Here is a 19,056-nt window from a genome sequence, read left to right as displayed (position 1 = left end):
AAAGTATTTTGAGGTTTACAATCTAGCATAATCTTTACTCATTCTAAATATTTACAGTTTATGGAAAAACAAAGTCAGACTAATCCTGTAGCTGGAGAAAGTGTTTCTGTAAGATATGATGAAGATAAAGAGAAGGATTCATTATCTCGATGTCCTAGCAGTGCCTCTTCATTAAGTGAGGTTGGTATAAAACTTTTTAAATTTGAAAATTTTATGTAGTTGTATAGATATTGCTAAATGCAGAAAAGGGAAGAAAATGTATCCTGTTGCCTGAACAATTCTGAAGTTTTATTCTGCAAATCCCTTTCTTTATGATCAGATCACCTGATTTAGTGGCTTTTGGTAGAAGCAAAAGCTGTGTAACATAACAATGTGAATAATTATATCTGACTTCAGCTGTGTGCTCTTGAAAACTTACCTCTCAGCAATGCTTATGAGGTGACTGATATGCTTATGATCAGTCATGTGAAAAAAGTACATAAACCCTTTTAAATGGATGAACAACAGCAGGACAAATTGAATTTGCTTTCTTCCATTGTAGGATTCCTGTGTATAGCTTTGTTAGCTAATGGCACTAACTATTCCTATGTAGCTTTTTGATTGCTAACTCTCATGAAGTAGCAGTTAAAAAGAAAAATGTTTTCATTTGCCAACTCCACTCTTGGGAATGCATTAGTGCTGGTAGTCCCGTTCAGAATCCCAGCAGAGCCTGCTGAAGGTGACTACCTTTTGGCTTTCCATGAGCTTTGACTGTTTTCCTTTTTGGGAGGAGGAAAGTACCCTTCAGGGTGAACCAGCATTAGAAGCAACAGCAGCTAATATGTTTAGGGCCCTACTAGCAGTAGTAGCAGTCACCTACCGTTTCTCCCCACCACCAACTGCAGCAGCCTACCTTCCAGGTTTCATTTAAACAGCTGCTGAATTTGTTTTTGTATGCTAGCCAGCAGCTGAACTGCTGCCACAGAGATGTAGAAGCCAGAGAGACCACAGGTCTAGCACATGAGCTACTGAGGCTCATTGACAGTGCTTTAAACTAGATTCGAAGTGGGAGGGGGATAATATCAGCCTTGATCAAGACAAGCTAAGAGCACCTAAAGAGCAGCTTCTTCTGCAGAAGCTGGCTGCCTATGGCTTGGATGGGTGTACGCTTCGCTGGATCAAAAATTGGCTGGATGGCCAGGCCCAGAGAGTGGTGGTGAATGGAGTTAAAACTAGCTGGTGACTGGTCACCAGGGGTGTTCCTCAGGGCTCAGTGCTGGGGCCTGTTCTCTTTAACATCTTTATCAATGATCTGGATGAGGGTATCGAGTGCACCCTCAGCAAGTTTGCAGATGACACTAAATTGGGAGGTAGTGTTGATCTGCCTGAGGGTCGGGAGGCTCTATAGAGGGACCTGGACAGACTGGATCGATGTGCCGAGGCCAACTGTATGAAATTCAACAAGACCAAGTGCCGGGTCCTGCACTTGGGCCACAACAACCCCCTGCAGTGTTACAGGCTTGGGGAAGTGTGGCTGGAAAGCTAAACAGCAGAGAAGGACCTGGGGGGGTGCTGGTTGACAGCCGATTGAACATGAGCCAGCAGTGTGCCCAAGCAGCCAAGAAAGCCAATGGAATCCTGGCATGTATCAGAAACAGTGTGGCCAGCAGGAGCAGGGAAGTGATTGTCCTCCTCTACTCAGCACTGGTGAGGCCACACCTTGAGTACTGTGTCCAGTTTTGGGCCCCTCACTTCAGGAAGGACATTGAGGTGCTGGAGCGGGTTCAGAGAAGGGCAACAAAACTAGTGAAGGGTTTAGAGAACTTGTCCTATGAGGAGTGGCTGAGGGAGCTGGGACTGTTTAGTCTGGAGAAGAGGAGGCTCGGGGGGACCTTATCACTCTCTACAATTACCTGAAAGGAAGTTGTAGGGAGATGGGTGTCGCTCTCTTCTTCCACGTTATGAATGACAGGACGAGAGGGAATGGCCTCAAGTTGTGCCAGGGGAAATTTAGGTTAGATATCAGGAAGAATTTCTTTACAGAGAGGGTTGTGAAGTATTGGAACAGGCTGCCCAGGGAGGTGGTGGAGTCCCCATCCCTGGAGGTGTTTAAAAACCGTGTAGATTTGGTGTTGAGCAACATGGTTTAGGGACCCTGACAGTGCAGGGTGAATGGTTGGACTCGATCTTGAAGGTCTCTTCCAACCAGATGATTCTATGATTCTAAGGGAATTCCAGCCAGTAAGTCAGCTTGATCAGGGGCGCAATTTAAATGCGTCTATACAAATGCATGTAGCATGGGGAATAAACAAGAGGAGTTAGAGATGTGTGCACGCCCTGCAGGGCTATGATCTTATTGGCACCATGGAGAAGTGGTGAGATAAATCCTGTGACTGGAGTGTTGGAATGGAAGGATACAGGCTCTTCAGAAAGCACAGGCAGGGGAGACGAGGAGATGTCACCCTCTGTCAAAGACCAGCTGGAGTGCATGGAGCTCTGCCTCAGAATGGATGAGGAGCTGATCAAGAGCTTATCTGTCAGGATTAAAGGTTGAGCAGGGACACGTGACATTATAGTGGGGTCTGCTACAGGCCACCTGACTGGGAAGACCAAGCGGATGAGACCCTCTGTAGACACATAAGAGCAACCTCACATTCACAAGCCCTGGTCCTCATGGGGAACTTAGCCACTCTGACATCTGTTGAAGGGACAGCACAGCAGAGCATAAGCAATCCAGGAGGTTCCTGGAATGCATTGATCACAGCTTCTGTCTCCAAGTGATAAAGCAACTAACAAGGAGAGGTGCTGTGCTGGACCTTGTTCTGACCAACAAGGAGGAGCTGATGGGGAATGTGAAGTTCAAGGGCAGCCTTGGCTGTAGTGACCATGGAATGGTGCAGTTTAAGATCCTTAGGGCAGTGAGGAAGGAGCACAGCAAGCTTGCTACCCTCTCCAAAGTCAGGAGAGCCGACTTTGGCCTCTTCAGGGATCTGCTTGGCAGAGTACCATGGGATAAATCCCTGGAGGGAATAAGGGGCAAAAAAGCTGGTTGATATTCAACAATCACCTTCTTCAAGCTCAGGAGTGGTGCATTGCAGCAAAACAAAGAGGAAGTGGGGCAAAAACACCAGGCCTACGTGGATGAAAAAGTTACTCGTGGACAAACTCGAACAAAAGGGAAGCCTACAGAGGGTGGAAGCAAGGACAGGTAGCCTGCAAGGAATACAGAGAAATTGTCTGAGCAGCCAGGGATCAGGTTAGGAAAGCTAAAGCCCTGATAGAATTAAATCTAGCCAGGGACATCAAAAGCAATAAGAAAAACTTATATAGGTATGTCAGTGATAAAAGGAGGACTACAGAAAATGTGGGCCCTCTCTGGAAAGCAATGGGAGACCTGGTTACCCGGGATATGGAGAAGGCCAAGGTACGGAATGTTTTTTCTGCCTGAGTCTTCACTGGCAAAAGCTCTAGCTGCACTGCCCAAGTTGCAGAAGGCAGAGGCAGGGACTGAGAGAATAAAGAACTGCCCACTGTAGGAGAAGATCAGTTTCGAGACCACTTAAGAAACCTGAAGGTGCACAAGTCCGTGGGACCTGACGAGATGCATCCACAGGTTCTGAGGGAACTTTCAGCCCAGAAAGCCAACTGTATCCTGGGCTGCATCAGAAGAAGTGTGGCCAGCAGGTTGAGGGAGGTGATTCTGCCCCTCTACTCTGCTCTTGTGAGACCCTACCTGCAGTACTGCATTCAGCTCAAGTCCCCAAGACAAGAAGGACATGGAGCTACTGGAATGAGTCCAGAGGAGGGCCACGAAGATGATCAGAGGGCTGGAGCACCTCTCCTGTGAAGTCAGGCTGAGAGAGTTGAGGTTGTTCAGCCTGGAGAACAGAAGGCTCCGGGGTGATCTTATAGCAGCCTTCCAGTACCTAAAGGGGCCCTACAAGAAATCTGGAGAGGGACTTTTTACAAGGGTGTGTAGTGATAGGACAAGGGGCAATGGCTTTAAACTGAAGGAGGGGAGACTTAGATTAGATATAAGGAAGAATTTTTTTACAATGAGGGTGGTGAAACACTGGAACGGATTGCCCAGAGAAGTTGTGGATGCCCCAATCCCTTGAGGTATACAAGGCCAGGTTGGATGAGGCTTTGAGCAACCTGATCTAGGGGAAGGTGTCCTTGCCTGTGGCAAGGGAGTGGAACTAGATGGTCTTTAAGGTCCCTTCCAACCCAAACCATTGTATGATTCTATGACTTTCTTGCTTGTTTTGCCAAGAAAAACAGGGTTGGGTGGATGGTGGAAGGTAAGTTGGGGTAGAAGAGTTGTGCAAACATTTCAGTTTCCATCCCACCCTCACTGGGCAGTTCTTGTGGTTTGGCTGTAAGCAAGTACAAGAGAAGTTCTTCAGCTTGCGGGCAATGGTGCTGTCTGAATGCCTGGTTGTCCTCCAGAGAATAGATAGTGATGTAGAAGTCTCTCATATTTGAATTTGGCTTGTAGCTTGACAGTTGGGCCTTGTTACTTACACAATTAACTTCCCTAGAAGGGGAAGGGAAAGCTCCTAAAGATAAGCTAGAGAAAGATTATACTTTTCTCTCAAAAGCTCCTATTACTGACTAGTTCCTAAGGAGCAGCAGTTAAGATGAAGACAGTCATGTCGATTCTGCTATTGCTAGCTGTGAAAACCACATCTAGCTGTCTCTGCCTTTGAGGAAAATGGCTTGGAAAAAAGTATCAGGCTGAGTTCAGCAAGGAAAACAAAGTTCTGTGATCATAAGTAGAAATGTTAACTTTTAACAAAAAAGTTTTAGAAAATAAGAGTTAAACTGAGCTATAGTTGAAGCAGATTTCTTTGCTTCTATAATTTAAGTGTTCTGAAAGCTAACAGCTGGAAAATTGAATGCTTACTTTGCAGTCCACAGGAGAGGGATACATATTATATTTTTCTAATTCATAGTTATTTTAAAACTTGTGGTTTTTTTAAATTTCCGTATGCTTTCAGGACCGTTCAGAAATTGTCCTTGACTCTTCTGAAGTGTCCACAGAAAATGGAAAAACTAGTCGGTTCCCAAAACCAGAGATGGAAATCCAGTTCACACCTCTGCAACCCAATAAGATGGAGGTGAAGCACCAGGGCAGCACCTTACCAGTTACGGTTAAAATGTCCAAGCCAAGAAAGAAAAGGAAGAGTGAAGAGATGGATGAGGTATGACCTAGACCAATGGACAAAATATGTTGTTTTTCAATGTATTACTCTGATCATTTGTTAAATATCCTGTCTTTATTTCTGATTCTCACTGAGATCCTAAGGACTTGTCTACGGTATATTTAAACCTCTTCCCCCCCCCTCAAGTGGTGGGTCTCTGGTATGTGTTTTGTAAGGTTACAGACTTCAATTATCCAGGACTCTGGCGCCCTGTCCCTGAGTTGCACTATCTCTTTACCTTATACATGTCTCTCACCCTGCTGGTACCATTTGCTCCTGTCTCCAGCTCCGATCTGTGGGATTACAGACTGAGTCTATAGATTGCTTCTTTTGGCTTAGACAATCATTGGTCTCAATTATCTCTTCTAATAGGCAATTAAAATTTAAGCCCCTGAACTTCATCAATGCATTTCAAAGTTTCAAGACCACTTCCTCTGACTTTATTTCTCCAGCCTGTGTTTTCTTTCATCTTTTTGTACGTCAAGGGACTATACAGAACTAACTGCATCAGCACCTGAACCTTGCTGTTTCCTATAGACCTTAGTTCCTCTTTAATTCCTTCAGTTGTGCTAAGTTATATGCTCTAGCCTTCTTAGTGTGCTCTGGTGTTTACATGTGAGACTCAGGCTCCTCAGAAGTACCACAGGTGGTAAAAATCTTCACTGCTCCTACCTGAACTGCATGTTCCTTTCCTCTGCCTTTTATCAGCATTAGCACCAACACAGCTATCTCTAAGACTTAAAAAGGGTATGAAACCAGAAGACCACATTGGTGGTACTTACATACTTGTAATCCTACTTGTGGGGTTTATGAATCTCTGTACTTCTAAGGACTCTTGAAGCTGACAGGTGAGTATGAAGGACATGACCTGTGGATGATTTGGCTGGATGGTAAGTGATCTCTTTCAGTGAGTGAGCTTGTCTCAGCTGGAGAGTGGAATATCTAATGCTCTTCAAGCATTTCTCATTCAAGCATTCCCAAGGGATAGATTTTTTTTTTTAATCTCTTAGTAAAATACTGAAGGGAAATAATCACTTCAGTGATTAGTGTTCAACAGTAGTTCAGTCAACTCATTTTGTTAAATTTGGATTGCAAAAGTACCTGTTAAAAGCTGTGTAAGTTAATTCATCTGGAATTCAACCCTTCCTTCTGGAATAATGTCCAGAGTTGATTTAAACTACTTGTGTCTTGAACCAATTGTTTTTATTGACAGTAGTATTCTCTTAGGCTGCTGGAAAAGTGGGTGTAAAAATAACCGCCCTTCTGAAGGCACTGAAAAAATACCAAACCTTATCTACAGATGAATATATTTAATCTAACAGAGTTATCCATGTTTTTAGAGGAGTCTGTTTTACCAATCTATTTAAATCCTTTCATAGTGTAGTAGTTCGTGTTCATACTCTTATGGGATAACCTTTAACTAAGCAACTTTTCAGTAACATGGAACTAAATTTAAAAGTATCTTATTGCTGTTTTATTTACCTGAATATTACTCTTAAATATTATTGTCATGTTACATATGCCAAACAGATTGTAAAATGATTCAGTAACTTTAACTGTCTAAAGTCTACTGAAGACAAAATTTGTTTTTTAAATTTCCTAAAACTGAAAAGCACATTGTCAGCACTAAAACTAAGGACTGAGAGGAAACTCGTGGTGCTAAAATAATTCCATACTGCTCATCTCAAATTTTTAAAAATAAAACAAGAAAACTTTATTTTTTAGAAACAAACAAAACTAGATCTTTTGCTGAGATGTCCTTCTAATTAAACAAAGAACAAAATCTTCTTTCCCTTTTCTGACACTGTTATCAGTCCCTGTGGCTATCAGTTATCTGAAATCGCTTGGCACTGCTTCACAAGATAGAAGACTTCTTTTAATGACAGCTTAACAATGGTACTGTGCTACCAACCTGTTCTTATAGTTATCACCATAAATCTGAATTTACATTTAGATTTATTGACTTAATTTCAATTTGTGTGTTCGCTTGTCAAATGTCTTAAAGCCAAAAGTATAGGAAATAATGAAGACAAGAAATGATTTGACTACAGGTATTTCTAATTCCTTTCCACAAGTTTGTTTAGCATTTAATTCACATTTGAATAGTTACTTCTATCCAGTATTAGCCAATGCCTCCCTACTGTTAGTCATTGCATTTAAACAGTGGCTGCTTCTGTAATATAAAGAAATGTTATTCTCTCTAGAAGAATCCTAGTTAAAATTTGTCATATTTATTTTCTTAGGACTTTGTGAAAAGTGAGAACAAGAAAAATGTGAAACCTGCTATGACTAACTCGCCTTCTACAAGCAACAAGAAAATGGTTTGGTTTTGTTCTGTTTTTGAAGTTAGTTTGGCCTTTTCTGTAAGGGTGGACTTGTGAAAGGAGCAAACATTCTTATCCTTATCTATGTACTTGAATAGGATTCTTAAACACGTTGTCTTCCTACTAAACTGTGTAAGCTAACCACAGAGTAAGCCTGTGCTGAGAATGTGTACTAGGTGCAGTGTACAATGATTCAAAGGGGAGGATGTTGCATATCAAATAGTTACGAAGACTAGTTTGAACTTGCTATTAGTGTGTGTGATTTTATAGGCAATGCCCTTGAAGTAAAACTAAGGTTCATGTCATCTATATGCATGACAAAAAGAAAGGTTATTTTAGGCCTTACTAATAATCTGGACAGGTTCAGAGGATGGGTAGTAGATTTATTTTCCTCATCTGTTTCCTCCTGGTTGATTTTCAATTAATTTTTTTTGTTTTAGAAAAACTATTTGTTTCCTATATAACTCATGGCCTTAGATGTGTCCTATGAAAATCTGATAATTTTTTTTTCCTGTGAGGATAAAATGAGATTGTCTACATTGCTTGCTGTGGTAGTATCATTAGTATAATGAAGAGAGGTGTCAGTAGCAAAGTTTAAAATGTCGGCTTGACAATAACATTGAAGTCAAATAAAATGGAATTAAACTTGAAGATAAGTCAATTTTCAGCTTAAACAATGATCTTGTATTTCTGTACAGATGTCTGCTGCACAGTCATTTAGAAAAGAATACTCCTTAAGAAAGCAAGAATCTACTTCAAGTAAAAAGTCGCTAAAAAGAAAGATGGAACACTACAAAAACTTGGAGATTTTTTCCAGAGTTCTCCTACTATTATTCACTCTAAAGGTTTGTACAGAATAAATAACGCTCATTCCGTGTTCTCCAGGCATGACTTTTCTACTCTAAGAAAGAATGACTTTTCTACTGTGATCTATCAATGTATATGTTGTTAAAGGACACCTCTGCCACATTGAGATCTTCTTTCATTTATGAAATAATGGAATCTGAACTGGAGCCTGCTATATCAAATTTTACAGAGTAGAAACAGCTGTCTTGATTGTAAGTGCCACACTTAACATCGTGGTGCTTGCAATCAAGGACCACAAGGACCTTGCAATCAAGGAAGGTTAAGTGTGAAAGGTAAACCAGGCGGAATGAAAGGGTGCAGTGTGGAATATGTGCATATAAATTTATCATGAAAGCAATGATAACCATTAAGCTCAAAATGTCTGAGTTACTTTATTCTTGCTTACAGTAAAACAGAGACAGTACTGTATTAATGATTTTTAATGTACGTATGTGGGAGGGGAAGATTAGTTCTACAGAATCTAAAAGCCGGTGTCTCATGAAAATATTTGGAAGACTTCAACAAACTGACTATGAAGCAATTAATGGATTTTGTTCAGCTTAAGTATAGCCTTGGGAAGATTAACTGCTAGGGCTTTCCATTGAAGAATAAATATATTTTTATAGTTTCCTACCGTAAGACATAATCTGAGTTACTGTAGTGTTTTTTTTAAAAAAGATGAAAATTAGCAGAGAGCACAAGGAATCACCAGTGTTAAATTCTAAAAGACATTTTTTATTTGGTTGGTTAAAACAAGGTCAGTCATTATTCAATGTGAACAGTTAAAATTAAGATTTCTGTACCAACTTGAAAACTTGACTTGCTACAGAGTACATCTTACTTATCTACTGTAAGATGGTCTAGCTGATGATAGTGGGATTTTTTAAATTTTCCAGGTTTGTCAGATTGTTTCCATGAGGACAATATATCATTATCATAGAAGCCAAATTCAGACTCCTCAGAATTTGACCGTGAAGATGCTTCATTTGAGCAAATGAGTTCTAGTTTGTAACCTTTATTACCATTCCTGTATTTGTCCTCTTTTGCGTAGCTTAATATTGATCAGAATTTCTTCTTACTTTCTAGCTCAGAATATGCATACACTCATCTCTTCACAGAGCTAGTACTAGTTTGATAAAATTATAGAAGTATATAGAGAAAATTGACTCTACCCTGTGCTTCTGTCAGCACAAAAGTCGAGCCCGTTCAACTCCTGTTGAAGTGTTTAACTTCCAGTGAAATACGAACCCTAATTGATTTTGAATGTGCTGTTTAAATATATCCTTTACATTTTTGCATCTGAAGCTGTAGAAAACTGTTTCCAGCTATTGAAAACTATGGTAATCAAATACCGCTTCTGAATTCTTATATTTAAACTTCAGACTACATCTGTTTCATTTTTACACTTCTTTTATTAAAGCTTGCTTTATTCATTAATTTTGAGGCTCACAAAACCTGTAAGACAGTGATTTACGATAAAATTTTTCTTCCAGCAAAGAAGCTGATTGCGACAATAAGCTCTCCCAAGTCTCCAGAACGAGAAAGTGTCAAAGAAAACGAGCTCAAGCCAAAACGAACCAAGAGAAAGCTGTATTCAACTGACATTTCTTCCCCTCTGGATATCCCTGCTTCTTCAGTAAGTGATTGCAGGTTACTGTTCTGTCCACTGTAATGTATTTCTGTAATCTTGGCTTAAAATAAACTATGAGGGGGATAGAACAAACCTGAAGGTCTGATCAAGTTGCAGAAGAGGTTTGAAAGTACTGACTTCTCAATTCTATCTGACCATTTCTTTTGATCTCTTCTTCCTGCTGTTTTACTTAAATTTTCTCTGTCTTCCCACCTATCTTCTCTGACTGCTGACTTACTGTATAGCTGATACAGCAATCAGATATATCTTTAAATTTGGATTCATAGTTACTTCAGTTGTGGTATGTGGAGGATTACTTTTTCCTCTACTACAGCAGTCGGGTCTTAATTTGTTTTTCCAGTAGTTGGTGTTCATTTAAGTGTAGCATAAAGGAAGAGCAGAAATAGAGACGGCCATTAAGGGATCCACAGATTTGGAATAGCATGATGGAAACACTACAGATAAAGGTCTGCATGTACAATTAACTGTGCAGGGCAAGTGACCACCTAAGGTAATTTCCAGTTCCGTTTATGCCCACCTGATATTTGAGTTACTTTAGTATGTGGATACATTCATGCTTTTCCAAAGCACAGTTTAGATAGCCTTCTGAGTGTGCTCAAATTGTGTTGCTGTGTCCAAGGCAGCCTATAAAGAGTCTTACAGGCCAGGGCTTGATGTACTGTTTCTCAAATCCAACTTTATGGTTTTGACAGTAACTATAGTGCTGAGTGTTCTTTTGCTCTGTTGGAAGTACATCTGTTCATTCTGTTCAATCCTTTCTTCTCTTCACTATGGTGAGCTTTTGCCCATACTGAGATATCCAGTTGAATTTTCTGTAAATTGTATGAATGGATGTGGCAGAAGCCAAAATGCTGTCTGTAGGATGATGAAGAAAATTACAGAAATGCAGAGCAAAAGAAGCTAAGAAACTCTGAAGTGAAAGGAAAGGTGAAAGACTGAATCCCAAGAAAGTCAGAGAAAGTGAAAGGAATTTAAGCTAAAGATATGTTTTCTAAGCACTTCCTGTTTCACAAAATGAATATTGAGTGAGAGCTGCTTTTAGATGATATTTTTTCTTTGGACTTTGTTGAAGCTAAAACTGAATTTTACATGTTCCCAGTATTTATTTTTTGTTATGATGCACTAAACTGGTCTCTCTGTCCTGGAGACCTCTAACTAAAAGATAAAAAGGAAATTTCATTCTGAAAACAGCTTCTGGGGAAAAATCATGTTTATTACATGGGTCTAGAAGTGCATGTCATTTGAAATGCTGAGTAACTCTTGAAATATCATCTTTTTCAGATCTTTATGGAACCAAAAGAGAAGGAAAGTGATCATTTAATCATCAAGCGACGACTACGATCAAAGCCAGCTAAATAATCTTGCCAAAGCATGTTTATATTTCCTAGTTAGGGCATGTTTCCATTGTATTATTTCAGCTGATTGTATATAGGAATTAAGATACTTAGTTGTGCTCTGACTGTCTGTATATAGACTTATAGAATTGTTCTGATAATTTCCAGTTCTGACTCCATTAAATCTGAAATACTGTTCAAGACAGCTTGTGTCTGAATCATTTTTTAGGAATGGTGCCTTTGGAAGTGTTCATAATTTACCCATTGTGCAGAAAGAAACTATGCCTGTGTGGAATGGTTTAAGTTTCTTTTTTCAGGTGGCCAGTAAGACTACCATAACTTTGAGAGGAAAAAAATGAGTACGCATCAAAACTTGTATATCCTTAAATTCTTTAAAAGGATTCAAAAAACTTCTGTGAAGGGACAAAATTAAGGAATTTGGACTATGTGGAGGAATAGGATGCTTTTCATCACTTGTGTGGCTTTAACTGTCTGCTATTTACTCTTCTAAACTAAGTAATTTATAAGCATAATATTCTTTCTTTGGGGATTATGATATCTATAAATAATTATCTGTTATTAGAAGTGACCCACTCTTGGATAGACATTTGACATTTTATTCTAAACATCCAGTTCTGCTCAACTAGAACATCTGCTTTTTATATAGTAAGGTTTCAGCTTACAGTCAGTGACAGTAAATATTGAAAACAGTTTTGGTTTCATCAGTGTACCATTTACTTAAGTCACAAGCAGTGACTGTAATTCATAGAATTTTGCATTGCTTGAAGAACAGTACTGGTCATCTTTCAGAAAGAGATGAAATAATTTTGACAATGGCTTGTTCTTGACATGGATGAAGCGAGACAATCCCAAGTGATCCTTTACTCTTAACTTCCTGCTTGTGCAGCTTGCTTTATTTTCTTGAATTACTGCCAACCATACAACATTGTTTTTACTTGGAGTATTACGATTATTACTGCATTTTGGTCTGTTTCACCCATCATATCTATGATTCTATGATATGTTTCTGTTTAAAGAGTTCCTTATCAGTCTGGTTTGCACATCCTTAATGTTTAGCACCATAGGAAGAGTATCTTTGCAAGATTGCCTTTTGAGGTTTGATATTGGCCTGACCACAAAAATTTTTCAGAAGTTCTCTTTCAACATCCAGTCTGAGATATTTTTATTCCACAGCCCCCCCTCACTTCCTCCAAGCCATACTGGTTCATCAGCAACAACCAGTTGGTCTGTTGAGACAGTGATTGCTCGTACAGCCAGATAAGTGCTACTCATTTTTGACATTACAGCTGCAACCTTACTGTCCTTCAGAAATGATTCCATGATTTAACAGTCAGAAGTGTTTGGGGTTTTGTTTGTTTCTTTTCTTGGGCTGCTGCTCTGTACTGTCTTTTGATTGAAGAAAAAAAGATAAAAAAATCAAATTGGCTTATTGACATAAACATGATATTAAAATTTTTTTTCTTGAAAGAAAAAAGTGACTTTAAATCACTGTTGCAGTTTAGCTTTAACAACAAATGTGATACCTTTAAAAATGCAAATCAACGTAAAAATGGTCAATAGTAATTTCTTTAGTAGAAGTAATTCGTAACAAAGAACGAATGGTGTTTTGTTTTCTCTAAGTTGAAAGTGGCAAGGTGAGCCTGATTCGCAAATCATTCAGCTCTTCCATTTCAACTTTTTGTCTTTATCTTCTGTCTGTGTGAATGAGAACTTAGCATTAGCTTGTGCTTGGTATTGCCATCTTCTTTCTTCCTTCTTTTCATTCTAATAGAAAAATGTAAAATCCAGGTGATGATCAAATAATTCTGAATCAAAGTAAAAGCAATGTCACTTAATATCTCTTCACTGGTAGGACTTTATACTTTGAGCCCCTTTGTCCTTCCCCAGATCTTCTGGTTTCTGCTATCTGTGGTCCATATATCTGGATTGATCTCTTTCAGGGCTGTAGAAGAGTACAGCAGTGAAGATTCTTACCTTATGAAGATGCAAGTTGCTCGTTTTGCAGAATTCTCATAGCTGGAGACAGTAAATATACAAAATGAAGTGATATAACACTCTTAAACAATGGAACAGTACATAGAATAATTATTCTTTGTCTTTCTCTTAACATTTTGCCTGTTTTTTTTTCCCACTTTTAGCAGATGCTCTGTCAGCTGTTCATCTTGACCCTTAACCTTTTTTTTTTCTGAATAGTTTCAGTTATTTCTAGAACCCATCAGCAAATGCCTGTTTAGCTGGATTGTTACTTCCATTGTGTGCAACCTTGCACTTGCCTGCAGTGAAATTCATATGCCATCGTGTTGCCTTGAATGACAGTTTGATTGCTTATTATTAAATCATCAAATAGCTTTATAGCTCTTATTTAACCGAAAACCATTTGCAAGGTAAATGCGAGATTGGAAGGATGCTGAATTGTTCAAATGTTGCATGTCTGATTTTCTTTATTGATTCAAATGTGTGGAAAGTAATAGAAATATCTTCAGCCATTTGATGTCTCTGAAATTGCTGATAGTGTTTGATCTCCTTCATATCAAATATAAAATTTCCTAGTTTCAAATAACTTATGCTGCTTCTGATTTTGTGAGTAAATAACAGGAGACAAAACATTTAACAATTTATTTCAATTACTCTGGTAAATTGCTGTTTAGTTTTCTGCAACTAACTAGGGAGTAGAATCTCTCAATTTAGTTAAGCTGCTATGACACTCGGGAATGCTACCATGCCTTTATCTGTGTTGCCAATTTTTCTGAGTTCTTGTATTTATAAAAATTTTATCAGTGTTGCTGAGCTATCTGGAGGCCATATGAAAACATGTTTTTTTTCTGGAAGTCATTTGAATGCCCATGACTCTGGCCATTAGAGTAGCTATATATACATGTACAAAAATTCTGTCTATTTCACTTATTCTAGTTTTCTGTCCCTAGAGTAGCCTTTGCATTTACAAGAACTGAACTGAGTTAACTTCCTTCATAGGTAGGTAGGTCATAAAACTCCATGATTACAGATTTTTTCAATATATACGTATTTTTTCAATACATAGTTGGAACCTGTACGTTGGTAGCCTAGAACGTGGGTTATACTTCGTATACCTCCTTTGTCTATGTGAGGATTATCAATTATTTCCTGAGCAGGAAGAACATGGGTGTGATATGAAAGGAAAAAAAATAATTCAAGAATGCAGTTTTTTGATACTATCACATATAAAGATATTCACTTTCAGTTCTTTGGAAGTAATAGAAAATAGTTTTTTTTCTGGTCAAGACTGAGGTTAGCTCACTGTCCTTCTTTCAGCTCCTCTGGTGGGGAACAAAGCAAAAAGGTGTCATAGGACATCATTTCCTATTTGCTTTCTGGCTCTTCTTGATAAGTACTGTAGCTAATTAAAAGCTGAACATGAATAAGCCTCCTTTTTATTTTATTCTTAACTTAGTGTAAGATTTGTCAATTAGCTTGCAGAGCAAAGAAAATAGTTTTATTCCATCAACAGAGGAAGGTTCAATGCTTTACCTAGCAAAGACTAAAATACGCATCATTTAATAGAAATTTGATCTGTATTTTGACATGGAGAAGACAGCTGGTAATACTTAAATTTTCCTTGTTCTTTTCAGAACTTTCTTGGCTGTAGGAAGGCTGTACCCCAACAACCTTGTGTGATGGATGTATCACTGTATCATTGGCTGGAGGGAATAAGAGCTTCTACATGTGAAACTGGGTCGTGCAGTGCTGATATCCTAAGAGAACTCAAATCGCACAAAGTCTCCTGGGGTAGCAACAGTGACTTCCACTGTTTTGCTTTGCCCTCTCCTCCAAATTTGCCTAAAGCTACTTTCTGAAACAGGACAACCTAGTTGAGTACCAATCTCTTCTATACGTTGAAAACTTTTGATACTTCAAATGAAGTTTCTTTTTCCCAAGAAAATTAGTTTAGATCCTTATAACTTTTTAACAGACTTTTAAGACTTGGCCTCGGTTCTTTGGTGTTTTATTTTCCCATACAAGGAAGGAAACTCTTCCGTAGTATGAAATGGTTCTATTTCTGGTGTAACGTGAATTCTGCAGTGTGCTTTGTACAGCAACACCATTGACTTTGAATAGTTCCTTTTGTGCATTTCATGCTATGAGGGATAATTCTTATAAAATAGCCTATACTATAGCTGTGTCAAGCTGCCCAAACGTTTTCCAATGGTTAAGCCTCATCTTGAAAAAACTATTCCTTTCTCAACTTCAGCTCGTTTGGGGTAAACACTTTTTTCTTTTGCTATTCTCTGGGCACTCCAATTACAGATGTAATGAAGGCTTCTGCAAGGAAAATATGAGGACACCACTTCATATAGGACAAGCTTTTCTCTTTGGCAGAAGAAAACAAGGAGGAGCAGCAGCAGCATTTGATCCAGCTCGTGAAGTGAGGGTAACTTTCTGGAGGTAAGAGTGAAAAAGGGAACAGAATATTTTTGGGTGATTTGTCAGTAATAGGATAGCTTTCTGTAGATAATGCAAGTATTTGAACATTCTTGAAACTTGATTAGTGCTGTGAGAGGAGAAAAATAAAAATACTTTAATAAAACATGCCTACTTGTGTCTTTACAAAGCCAGTTCATGTGAGATTTGCCAACGACGCCAAAATCCCCAGGAGATAACACTGAGCTGCTGCATGAGATCTCGAGTCTCCACATGGAGAGTTTCAGCTGGGAAGTGTGAGAGGGCACAAATGTTTTACTTTGTTTTAAACTAACCTGCTTTTCATCCTATTTAGCCAAGCTTCATAAAAAGTTCAAAACCGGGCTTTGCTGGACTATATTCTCTTGGCAAATTCTTAGTCCTCCTGATGTTTTTTTTTTTGCTACAATGACAGTATCCATGCACACAAGCAATCAGCATATATAGCCCTGACACGTAGGATTTTGTTTCTCGGGTTGGGATTCTGACCTGAAGTATTGGTTTATACATACTGATCTCTACTGCAACCTGTTCATCCATTGCTGTACACTGACATTTCACAGGAGTTTGTGTACTTTTCTCTTTTAACAAAGGTATAGAATACTTCCATTGAAAAACTCATTAGGCAGAACTAGAGGTCCTCCAAGGCTTAAGGAAAAAATGTGAGATTAAATTCATTAAGGAAGAGTTTGTTTCCAAAGTTGCTAGATTTAATTTTTATAGATCTTTGTATTGATGGATAAAGTCGGACAACATAGTTGGGCTATAACATTGTTTTATTTTTTGAATGATAAATCTATGAGAATAAGGAATCTTCTAAGAAGCAAACTTTGGCTTGTTTTATGTCATAAAAATGCCAAATTGTATCTTTCCTGCTGTGCACTGAAGACTCCATGTGCTCTCAAATTGCTGCTGAAAAATGAGTTCTGAAACTTATCTGGGAACAAAACCAGTTTTTTAGAGTTTAACTGAAAAAACAGCTTTTAAAATTTGTTAAATAACTAGAAGAATTGAGTAAAATGAGCTTGCACCTCTTTCAGTTCATTTCTAATTTTTTAAAGCGTGTTTTCTTTTAAAAAGGAGTACTTTTAAACACAGATGAGATGCTAATGTGATGCATCAGTGCTGTTTCATGTCAGATCGGAGAGAATAGAGAATTCTGGCTAAAAAAAAGTCCTGTGGATAAAGGAGAGAGGCAGCACGTGTAGGTGACAATACCTTGGTACGTTAAACAGACAGCATGTCTATTTCAGATCTCCTTAAAGTGTTGTACCTTATGAGCAGGTATACTTCATCTTAGAGATCTCAAAGTGGGTAATTCTGACTGTGTGTGTTTGTAGAAAGCTATCTAGATATGCTTCTGCGTGCACGGCTAATCAAAGATGATTTAGATGTTCTGTCCTTATAATCTGTGGTCAATAGCCCTTAAATAGTGTCTTTGCTCTGAGCGTGAATGCCTCAAAGCAACAGTAAAAATGATTCCACAGATTCTGTGCAAAACTGCAAACAATAATCCTCTCCTCAGTGACCTTGGAAAACTTTGGGTGCAGTCAGATAAGCCAGTTGAAGTGTTCTTGGCTGGCAATATGTCCCCATGCAATCTCCTATGGATCCAATTGCTCAAAGGATAGAAGTGTGGAAGGAAGCTGAAGTGAGCAGGTGCTTGAGTGTTTGACAGGAGTGAATTTCCTTAAAAGCAGTTTGGCAATACGATGATACGGTTTTATTTTCTGAAGAGACAGAATTAAAGTATTTGTTTCTGTGCAAGTAAGCTTTCTCCTTGCTGGTAGACTTGTGATACCCAAGTTTGTGTTCTGGAGAAAATGATTGGTGAAGAAATCACAGAAATTACATGCTTATATTTAATTACCTCTTTAAAAAATTGAACTGTAGAAGCTCGACTGCTTGGTCTTAGCCAGACACATCTGCATGTGGAAGCTAATGTGGAGGTTAGTACTGATCTTGACAGGAAAGCAACATTCGTGACTCCCAGGGGAGACGGACAGCTCCTACACAAGTACCTAAACAAGGAATTTATAGAGGTACATGTGTTTGAAATAATTGTTCTTACAATTTTTTAACCTGTTCCACATATAACAGTTACAAGATAACACTATTTGAACTTTAGCAGAAACTAGTTTTGAAAGTTTTATTTGACTTACTTTAAGGGGGATATATGCAATGTCTTATACCACAGGGAAATGTGTGTATTATTATTTTGGTTGGGGTTTTAGGGAAGCTTTGGAAAGGGGGGAAAAAAAAAAAAAAAAACACAAAAAACCCCCACTAACATAGGAGGCAAAAGCACCTAGAAAAAAGGAATCCAGTCAGATAAAAACTGTTATCTCCTGCCAATACTAATAAGATCTGAGCAAATGCTTCCAGTAGACATCAGAATGCTTCAGGACCAGATTGCAAAATGAAACACTACAGCTTGAAATAATCGATGAGGCCATTGAAGCTGACTCTGATTAACTGCAATCTCGAAATTGCTTGAGCAAATATTTTCATTCCAGAAATCTGCAAGTTATTGTCTAAGTGACATCGGAGGCAAAGGCATTGTAGAGGTGAGAGTGAACAATTTGGAACAAGAGAAGTTAACAGAGCTTTCATTGGTATCAAACATTTCAAAATACACAATTACATCCCAGAATAACTATTTTTTAGAAAAACAGCATTTCTATCCTGAGAACAGCCTGATTGCTAGCTTCCACTATACAAAAAAAAAGTACTGCATTTACTATACTGATCTTGTGCTTTGCTGCTACAAAACTGACCTTTCATAAAATGTCACTTGATGTTTGGTGAGTCTCAGACTTATTTGTGTACATTTTCATAATGCAGAACAGGCAGAGAAAATGAGTTGCTTCTTTTTAATTGAAACGTTTAACATAGCAGTTTGATCAGTTTGACAACCTCTGACATTTAACTGCTATGACTTAATAGGGTGTTTTACAAAGCTATTGACAATTTTTTTAAGACACCATATTGTCAGTGGGTTCCATCTGAACTGAGGCTTTGTGAGGTGATGAGGGCAAGAGTTATTACTACATGACTTCTTTTCAGTATTGCTCTCTTAATACTAGATATCCCTAGCAAGTTAAATATTGCTGGCTTCTCTCTTTCTGCAGCCCTCTGGGATGCTACAGTGCTGTCATTTGGAGCCAAGCCATGGGCACAATGTAGCAGTCAGCTAAAGAACATAAAAACTTTCTGGCTTGTCATTTCTGCAAAGTCTCTGAGCTTCCTATTGCCCAGTG

The 19,056-nt window shown here is 38.6% G+C and overlaps 1 protein-coding gene across 1 annotated transcript in view; it reads left to right on the top strand.

Moving 5' to 3' along the window:
• The window catches only part of KIF20B (kinesin family member 20B), a 46,977-nt gene extending 35,587 nt beyond the window's left edge, over nt 1-11,390 (top strand). The window contains 6 exon segments of the mRNA XM_086616563.1: nt 4,980-5,183; nt 7,427-7,504; nt 8,206-8,272; nt 8,275-8,352; nt 9,847-9,989; nt 11,286-11,390. Of these exon segments, the coding sequence (XP_086472689.1) occupies nt 4,980-5,183; nt 7,427-7,504; nt 8,206-8,272; nt 8,275-8,352; nt 9,847-9,989; nt 11,286-11,363 (648 nt within the window). The 3' untranslated portion in view covers nt 11,364-11,390.
• Nucleotides 11,391-19,056: the final 7,666 nt, after the last annotated feature.

Source organism: Tauraco erythrolophus, chromosome 9 (genome assembly GCF_009769465.1).
Source record: "Tauraco erythrolophus isolate bTauEry1 chromosome 9, bTauEry1.pri, whole genome shotgun sequence".
Lineage (NCBI taxonomy): Eukaryota > Metazoa > Chordata > Aves > Musophagiformes > Musophagidae > Tauraco > Tauraco erythrolophus.
The sequence above is the reverse complement of the archived record's forward strand: the minus strand, read 5'-3'. Positions and strand labels throughout refer to the sequence as shown.